This window comes from Marmota marmota, unplaced genomic scaffold (assembly GCF_001458135.2).
Source record: "Marmota marmota marmota unplaced genomic scaffold, marMar, whole genome shotgun sequence".
In the NCBI taxonomy this organism is placed as follows: Eukaryota; Metazoa; Chordata; class Mammalia; order Rodentia; family Sciuridae; genus Marmota; species Marmota marmota.
Window position 1 is genome coordinate 4,743,290 of NW_026000171.1, and position 9,560 is coordinate 4,752,849.

Sequence of the window (9,560 nt, forward strand, 5' to 3'; positions counted from 1 at the left end):
AGAGCATAAAACAGGGATAAGACGCTTACCATTATTTTTAATCCCTCACCTCCTACATTTCATCTGGAGCTGTGGCCACATGGTGCAGCCCTTCTGTAGAGTTAACAACCAATAAATCTATTTTCTGAGCCCGAACAGTGTGCCAATCACGGTGATAGGCTGTGGAGACACAGAGGTAAAGGCCAAAGCTCTGCCTTGAAGCAGCTCATACTACGGTGAGGGATATGGCCAAAAGCATTATGATTCTGGGTGATGGGGTTCCAAGAGAAAAGGCTCAGAGTCAAATCAAGTGAGAGTCAAGAGGGACTTTTAGAGAAGGTGTTTTGAAGAATATGTATTGATTAAACCCTTTGGCTTTACAATTAGAGTCACACTCCTGTCCTACCCACAGGAGACTTAAACACGTTGTCTGATTCTCTGGTGAAGTGGGGTGCTCTCTAAATTACTCCAAAGATCTGTATCCTATAAGAGTGCCTAGTCCATGCAGCCAGCCCCCAAACTTAACAGCTTTTCTGCCACTGACACTGTTTCTTGCCTTCTCCCAGGTTCCTCAAGGAACATGAAGACACAGTAAGGATGGACACCATTCAGGTTGGTCGCCCTGCCAAGAAGAAATCCTGCTGTGGTGGATAGCAGGGACTATTTTCAAGGACTAGTCCCACAGAGCCTAAGATTTCAGGGCTACCCCAATCCTGCAAATGGGCTGCTGTGTGGCACCACCTGGCCAGGCCCGTGCAGAGCTATGTCTTTGTCCTAACTTGCCTCCCCCAAAGGAAGGAGGCACATGTGGTCAAGAATGATACTCTTAGAGCATTGTGGAGTCTATGCTCTGCTTTCTCTGCTAGACCCCAAATGCCTATAAATTTTTATTGTGTTTTGTTTTCCTCCAGCCTGGTTTCCTGGGGGAAAGAAACACAAGGGCTTTTCCAGAAAAGCCACAATATGCCTTCTCCACCTCCCATCTCCTCCCCTTGTCCTTAGGAGCCTCTGTACTACAGTTGCCATGGCAACCATGCAGGGCAGACTTGCAGCTTCCTGTGGGCCAAAATGGACCACTTGGGCAAGGCCAGGGTGTCTTGTCTTGCTTTGGACCCTATTCTCCAGAGGTCAAAGTAATGTTCTTGATGTGTACTTCATGAACTTCAAGGGCCCTGAGTTGCTGAGAGAAGCAAACCAGGAACCTATATTCTAAGCTGCCCCTCCAGCTCCAGCCCAGGGGCTCTGCTCTTTCCCTAATCCCAAACTTTGGAGCCTCTCAGTGGTCACAGTGCCCACTGGCTCTACCCTCTCGAGCTCTCTGGAGCAGTGCCTCACAAAGAATCCACAGCCTTTCCTGCCACAGCTACCCTCGCCCCCAACCCTGACTCCAGGGTAAACTGTGGGTGACAAATTCTTGCCTGGAGTTAGGGAGTGGGCTTATTTCCTACTTAACTTTGAATAAGAGATGAAAAGAACCAAGGGGAAAACCATCTGCTGCAGAAAAAAGCGACCATTTCTGGAGGGTATGAATAAGGTCTATATAGCTATATAAAAGCAATTTTCTAAATGTTTCTCAAAATAGCTCTTCAAAAAACCATACATGATGATTAACAGGGTAGATTGGCAGGCCGGCAGTGAGGCCCAACACTAGGTCCATAGTTACCGGCTTCATTATATTTTATTTTCCTTTATTCCAAGGGACTGCACGGCTGTGATGTTGACATTTTGCTGGTGTTTGAGAAGCAAACCGAGTGTAGCTGGTGGCTTTGCCACAGGGCACTTGGACTGCAGGAACAATCAGGGCCCCTGTGGGGTTCCTTCGGCTGGGTGGCAGTATATTCCCAGACGCTAGCCAGGTTCCAGCATCATTGGCTGGCTGTCGGGGTGCTGGCAAGGACATTTTTGCCCTGGGTGGCCGATTAGATAAAAAGGTCACAAAGATCATGGCCAGTTATAAGTTCAGGGCTGCAGACTCAGGTCCTAGAGGAAAGTGGGTGGAACATACTCAAGGGGAGCACACTGAGACAGAGGGCAGAAGGTGTCCACAGGCCTCCAAGAAGATGGTTAAAGACACCCCCACACAGCCAAATGGACAGGGGAGAAGCCACTAACTAGAGTTCCCAAGGATGTTGCTCCAGCCTCCTCCCCAGGCCCCAAACACTCAGAGCCCCTGTAGGTCTCCGGCAAGTGCCTCTTTGCAGTCTTCTCTCTCACTGCTCCAGCACTTGTAGGGGGAGCCCATAGAGGTGCCAAACAATATCCAAGCCTGAGCTCCTGAAAATGCTCCATAATCTTAGCAAGCTAGCTTCCTCCCTGGGCCCCCGCCTCTTCTAGAAAATGGAGGGAGGGGCTACTTGATGCTCCAGAGCTTCCTGCTCAGATGCTTACAGTGGCATATTCACTTTCCTTCATCAGTGGCCCCAGACCTCACTCTGAAGAACTCACAGGAAACTCCTTTCCTAAGGGAAGGGCGGTGGTGGCAGCCTCATAATTGGACTTTGGCAGGAAAGGGGGATGTGTGGGACACCCAGAGGTGGCCCTCAATACCTCTGTGTATGTGGGGTGGGCAGTAGAAGGTAGTGATGGTCATGGAGAGAGAAAACCAGGAGGAGGAGCAGGTTACCCCTGGGGTTCCCTAAGCCCACAGACGCCTTTATTCAAGTCACTTGTCCCTTTCCAGGTTACATTTTTCCCATACAGAGGAGGGTGTGACCACACTGGTGCCAGGCCTTCTGGCATGTGGGGTAACTCCCATGGTTCTTCACAGGTCCAGGCAGAGAAGCAGGGGCAGGGACACCTTTGCTGCTCCCTTCTCCAGCCTCACTGTAAAAGAGAAGAGAAGAGGGGACAGCAGGGGACTCGGTGTAATACTTGTCCCCTGCTCACAACCTCCCCTCCTCCCATTTCTTTTAAGCTATCATGTGGGTCAGAGATACCCACATGGTGTCGCCCACTGACAGACTACTCAGAAGAACCTTCTGGCTCCAACCCATTTGGTAGTGACCTTGACCTGAACCCAGTTTTCTCATTCACGTGTAGATTGGAGGTTTCAATGTCTACCTCACAGGGATATTTCAAATGCTTAAGGGGGTAATGGAGGTGAAGTATTTAGCACAGTACCAAGGTCAATTTGGGTTGTCAACATTGAGTCGCTACCTAGCCCGTTTGCCTTGCTTCAGTTTCAAATTTGGATCCAGCTGACAATTACCAAGCATCTACCCTGAACTGAGCCCTTTTATAAACACTACCTCAGTGAGTGTCTCTGCCCAGCCCATTCCCTAGGTTTTGAGCTCAGAGCTGGCTTTGTCTCATGGCCTTGCTGTCCCTTGCTCTTGTTTGTTCTCTGCCTAGCAGAGCCTGATGCATGATTTCAGCCCCAATCTATGGTTCCCTCCCTCTGGAGAGTTTTTTGTCTTCATTTCTTCAAATATTCTTTCTACCTTTTTCTCCTTCTCCTTTCCTTCTGGAACTTTTATTGTACATATCTGGCACTCTTGATGGTGTCCCTCAGGTTTCTGAGACTCTGTTCTTCCTTTTTCTTTGTGTCCCTCAGAATGGCTAATCACAGTTAACCTATTTTCAAGTTCATTTATTCTTCCTTCTACCTAATCAAATAGGAATTTTATGCACATTTTAGTGCATTTTTCATTTCCTTTATTGGATTTTTCAACTCCAGAGTTTCTATTTGGTACCATATCATAATCGTTCTGTCTTTATCGATCTTCTTTACTTAGTAGGACATTATTCTCATCCTTTCCTCTTATTCTTTGGACATGTCTTACTTTAGGTGTTTAAACATACTTCAGTTTATATTTAAAATCTCAAACCTTCCCTGGGCACAAATCAAGTTCTACTCACCATTCCCTGCTTCCTTTCTCACATTCTACAAAACACAACTGGGATCTGGTTCCATCGCTTAACTCCACTTCTGACCACCTACCCTAAGTCTCTCCTTTCTTCTGAATTGAAGAAGGGAAGAGGGCCTTGAGACCTGAGAGACCCTCCCTTCCACCTGAGCTTCTAGATGCCCTGCTGCCTGCTGGAGGCGAGCTGCCCAGGGAGGTGCTCAGTCCCTTGGGGAAGTCAGGGGAGGACAGACATCCTCAGGCAGGACTCCCTGTGCTGGCAAGAGCACCCTGCAAAGCTCTGCTGCGAAGGGATGGATGTGGGAAGACAGCACACCAGATCTGAAGCTTGAAATGAAAAGGCAGTTTACTTCAACATAAATAAAAATTACAGTCCACAAACATAAAAGTCCCAAGACCTACGTGGTATGTTCCTGCAGGTTGGAATTAAAGCCTCAACTTGGCTTCAGGGGCTGGCCCGGGAAGTACTGCCACCTCTCCTCCTTTCACCCAAGAATCAGAAAGAGGCTAAACAAATTCAATCAAAAGCCACAGGTCTTTCTTTATGGGTTATTCCTCCCTCCTTATAGAGAGGGGTGATTGACAGGATGCAAGCACTTTCGGAACGTCCAACACCCATTCCTACCTCTGTTGGTGTTTCTATTAATAGAGTTACCAGCAATAGCAATAACGAAGAACATCATAACTCCACCTTTCACCCAATTCAGCGGAGCCAATTTAATCAAAGTGCCCTACTTAGGAGAACAGTGCTGGAAATGATGGGGGTTGGGAAGCCATATGGTGCTTGGCAGACAACTGAAATCAATGTGGAAACTGAGGAGCACAGGCGAGGCTGTATCATTTATCACTCTGGGGCCAGGGCTGAGTCAGGTCCAAGCACTGACCCTTGTTCCAAATTGGGACCTCATCAAGGCTTTGGCTAGGATTCAAAAGTGGTACTTGGAGACCCTTGTCATAGCACCAGGAGACTTTTCTTCCTACAAATGAGGACTCCTAGGACCAATAATGCCTGTACTATCATAATGAATTATGGCTGGATCTGTCTGACCTATAAAAATAAATACTGCCCATAAAAACACTGCACCACTAAGCAAAAATGTCTGAAGAATGCAGAGAGAATGGGATTGCATTCTTTTAAAACTTGGGAACAAGAATTGAAACATGTGGATGTGGAACTCAGCAGGATTTGAGAAAGGTAGGGGTGGAAGTGGGATTCACTGAGCAGGTGCAGCACGGCATCAAAGGCAGAGCATTGGGTGTGGTCCAACAACAGGTGCACGGTCTCCCGACCCCTTTGTAATGATGCTAGTTGTGCCACTTTGCAGGATGGTTATGCAGACATGCTGCCTACTAGGCTCTAAAGAGCAAAAGACTGGACTAGGAACTGGATCAAGTTACGTAGGGCAGGAACATTCATCTCTGAGCCTCACATTTGGTCCAGTGTCTAGCAAACTGTGTTTGCCTGATAGGAGTTGAAAACAGAGCATCATTTCTTTAGAACAAGGTCGTCACCCCACACCCCCAAAGGCTGGAGCTGCTTCACTGGAACCCCAGGGTCTCCAAAACTAGACAACTGAGTCTCTGTGGCTTGGGCAGATCAATTGAGTTTTGCCTCCCTGGTTCAAATGAGGTGCTGTCTCTGCTTTTTGCAAGAACATCCTGGGGAGCATTCCAGCTGCTGCGATTCAATTGCCTTCAATGTGATGCCCATCAAAGCACCCTCTCTCACCCCCCTGCAGCCTCCCCAGCTGCTGCCAGTGGCAATATATTATCTTCAGGCAGCCAATGTCTCAATTTAACTTGGATTCCATGCCTCTGTGCATACAAGATGCGTCCCTTCCCAGTTCTCTTTCTTCCTGGTGTGGAACCAGCTGTACGTACCCCATTGTGCCTCTCCCAAAAGCTTTCTCTAGCCTCTTCAGAATAAGGACCTGCATACAAATTATGCAACCATGGGCAAAACCTGGAACAGCTGGATGCTCTGAATCCACATCCACATCTGTAAAATAGTACTCTCTGCCTTACCTCCCCTCCCCCAAGGTAGTGGGAAAGCAAATGAGAAGTCTAGGGAAAGAGCTTAATCCACGGAAAGGCTTTAAACAACATCATCACCTGCTCCCCCCACCCAACTCTGCACCCTATGCAAGAGACCAAAGCCCAACAAAGTGGGTTAGAAAGAATGTTCCCTGTAACTTGGAGAAGCTGCGGTCATGGGTCAAAGAACTTCCCATTTCTCTTTGAAAGGAGAATAAGTAAAACTTGCATTCCTTTCAACTAGACACTTTCATGTAAGTACACTTTGTTTCTTTCTACCATGCTTTTGGGGGGCACCAGGAATGGAACCCAGGGAGCTTAACCACTGAGCCATATCCCCAAGTCCCCAAACCCCTATGCCCTGCATTTTAAACAATTTTGAGATGGGTTCTTGCTAAGTTGCTTATTAGGGCCTTGCTAAATTCCTGAGGCTGGCTTTGAATTTGCAATCTTCCTGCCTCAGCCTCCCCCAAGTTATTGTGATTATAGGCGTGCACCATCCCACCCATCTCTACCATGCATTAAAGTTGCATAGGGGGCCAGGGTCGCAGAATACAAGGTCTTGCTGGCAAGGTTCTGACTTTCATTTTTGTATATAGCAGGGCCTGGTACAGAAGAGACACTAGGTGGGTGAATGGATGAGTTTGCTGCCCAGGGCAGACTTTTAGAGAGTGCCTTCCTAAAGCACCCACCTTTGTATATGTGGGTTATAAAGCACTTTCACATCAGGGTGGTGGATACTTCTGGAGATGACTGGTGGTGATGACTACACATGCAATATTGTGAACGTACTTAATGCCGTTGAATTGCACATTTTGATATAGTTAAAATTGTAGATTTTATGTTATGTATAGTTTACTACAATAAAAATTAAAAACAAAAAAAAAATGTTCACAAGCTTGTATGTTCCATGAAGAAAAGGAGTGATTCTTTTCTATCCCCAGCAACTGAAACCCTAAGCTGCTCTGGTTGGTCTTGGGAAACATCAAGGGATGAGGGAGCTAGAAAGCAAGACGAGCGGCGGGTGGGGAGGCCTAGAAGCCCACCAGTATAGATTAACAGCCGCTGCAACACCTGAGGGCATCCCCGCGGGGACCTCCACCCAGCCCTCCTGGACTCTGCAGAGGGAGCCTCTGTGCTCCTGGTACTTCCGGCCCCCACAGACTTCTCTTTGCGACTTTGCCCCCATCATCTGTAGACGGACTCCCTGTTGGTGGGAACTCTGTCCTGCATGCCAACAGGAGCACCTAGCCTGGCCTAGAGTAGCTAGTTTTAGGTGACAACTCAAAAATGATGGAAGTCTTTGGTTGTTCTTGGAATTTTGTCACATTGACTAGAGCAGGAAATACATTCATGAGCACTCCAAAATATTTTGGTCTTGCACACATTTTCTTTATAATCATTTATGGTAAAGAAGGATTAAAGTAGAAGTGGGAACCTGAGTGCTCCGTTCAAGGAGGAAGGCCTGACTTTGGCATTAAGCTTGTTCTGAGTGACTCATGGGGGCAGGACTAGAATCAGGGAAGGCCAGTTTATCCCAAAGGAGTTTATCTCAGCACTGTTGAGCATTGGGCCAGGCTGCCTGCTAGGAAGTGAGCTCCCTGACACTTGGTTCTTAGGAATGCTGGGAAGAAAGGAGACACAATGAATGAGAAGGTCCCGGCCTCCACCTTGCCATTCTGGAGATCCGAGTGAAGTGAAGGATGTGACCTCTTCTCCCATCGACTGTCTTCTTTCCCTCCCTCTCTCTGTGATCCCCAGTCATGGAGAGGATGGCACCTGGCCTGAAAGCCTAGCCCAGAGCGCTTCGTGCTCCACAGCTTCCCAGGCGTGGGCAGAGGTGCTGAGTCCTGCCGGAGCCCTGCCAGCTTCTCCATCGTGGCAAGTGAAATTACCAGCTTCACACTGTGGGGCTATTTAAATCAGCTTTTCATGTCTGATGGATTTAAAAATATGCTAGGAGTCCACATCTTACATACAAGAAACACAAACAAGCAGATGAGGCTGTATTTTCCTTCTTCCACGTGCCCTCCCGGCCCTCTGTCCCCTTCCTCCAGCTCTCCTCCCCTGCCCCCTCCCAAAGCAGTTTCCATTCATGAGGCCCCTCTCCCCCGACTCCCCACACTGCCCCTTCTCTCAGTGACTTCTCTCAGTGGCTCTGCTCTGTGGGAACCGAGGAGGTTGCCCACTGCAGCGTAAAGGAGGGGTTTTACCCCGGCCACTCCTCATCTGCCCTGTACAGTCTTTGGCACTGAATAGTGTGGGCACAGGAAGCATGGGACTGACCTGCCTTCACCCAGCTCCCTCAGGTCCCAGGTGAGAAAGGAGACTGTGACCCAGGTGGGAGGAGGGACTTGCCCAGAGCTTAAGATCAGTGGGCAACCAGTGTGGCTCCCGGCCCAAAGCTCTTGCCACCCACACCAACTCAACCCAGGCCTTCCAAAGTTTCCACTGAGTGCCCAGGAAGGGGGGTGAGTGTCTCCCAAGCCACACAGGTGGAGCATTTCAACCCCACACTCTCTGTATCGCACCAATGAGAGTTTCACAGTTCTTTGCACAGCAGAGTCCCCATTCTGTCCCTTCATCACAAAGGACAGTGTCCACCGGGAACCTTTCTGGGGCCTTGACCCACTTCCATTGACCTAACCCAATTTCTCTTGCTATAAATTAAGTCACATTTCCTCCAATCCCTGAGCGTCATCTTTGAAATTTGATGTGGCCCCACAGCACATCCTCCATCTGTGGCAGGTAGCTGTTCCCTGGCTAGTGCCACTGGCCCTGAACTGTGTACATGGTGACCCCAGCCCGCCCAGCCCATGCAAGGCTCCTGGCTGTAGTGCTCAACCTCGGGTGCATGTTCAAATCACCTGGGGAACTTTCTCTATTTTTTTTGCTAGTTTATTTTCATTTATCTTACTTTTAACTGTTTTATTTATTTTATTACTAAAAAAAAAACAAAGCCAATCCTTGCCACCTCCACCCCCCTCCACCTGAGATTCTGACTTAATTAAAAGTTGGAAGAGTTTTATTTTTAATTGTTTAACATTACTATCATTAGCAACAATGCTAGTGAAATGGAATAATAGTGAAAAACTCCTAAACGTGCAAATGATGCTGTGATTTTTGGATCTGCTCTTTGATGCCACCATGTCTTTGCCCAAGCCATTCCCTGTGTCTGGAGGCTTTCAGAGAATTTCAGCAACTTGCCTATGCCATGCAGTGGGTCCATAGTAAAGCACATGGCTTGACAATGTTCTGAGGGTCCCCAGCCCTGCCCAGGCCTCTGACAGCAGATCAACCCTGATTGGTCATCGACAGGAGGAGGAGGTGGGGCTCAGGGTCCTGGACACACATGCTCTGAGGAACCATGCTGGCTACCTGTTCCAATGTCAGCCCTGACACTGTTAGGAAAGCAGATTCTCAGAAAGGGGGCGGGGGCGTGGGAATCATAGACTGCAAGCCTCAAGCCCAATTCAACTCCATGTCTTCTCCACTACTTGGAGTTCTCCAGGCCATAGTCTCCTCCACGAATGTGAATAACCAAAGCCAGCTGTGGCATATGGACTGAAGGGAGTGAGTTTACAAGATACTTCTATGATGCTCTGGGGAATCTTTTCTGTCAGTGAAAATTGGGGGTGGGAGAAAGTGAGGCCCGCCCCCACAGCACGACTAGCAAGCAGC

The 9,560-nt window shown here is 48.4% G+C and overlaps 1 protein-coding gene across 5 annotated transcripts in view; it reads left to right on the forward strand.

The window, feature by feature from the left end:
- Window positions 1–4,935, forward strand: part of Cracr2a (calcium release activated channel regulator 2A) — a 106,482-nt gene extending 101,547 nt beyond the window's left edge. For 4 of the 5 annotated variants that reach the window (XM_015500750.2, XM_048787669.1, XM_048787668.1 and 1 more), the window contains one exon: window positions 546–4,935. In XM_015500750.2, the coding sequence (XP_015356236.1) occupies window positions 546–633 (88 nt within the window). In that variant the 3' untranslated portion in view covers window positions 634–4,935. The remainder of the gene's footprint in view (window positions 1–545) is intronic. The other variant, XM_048787670.1, reaches the window with a different exon arrangement.
- Window positions 4,936–9,560: the final 4,625 nt, after the last annotated feature.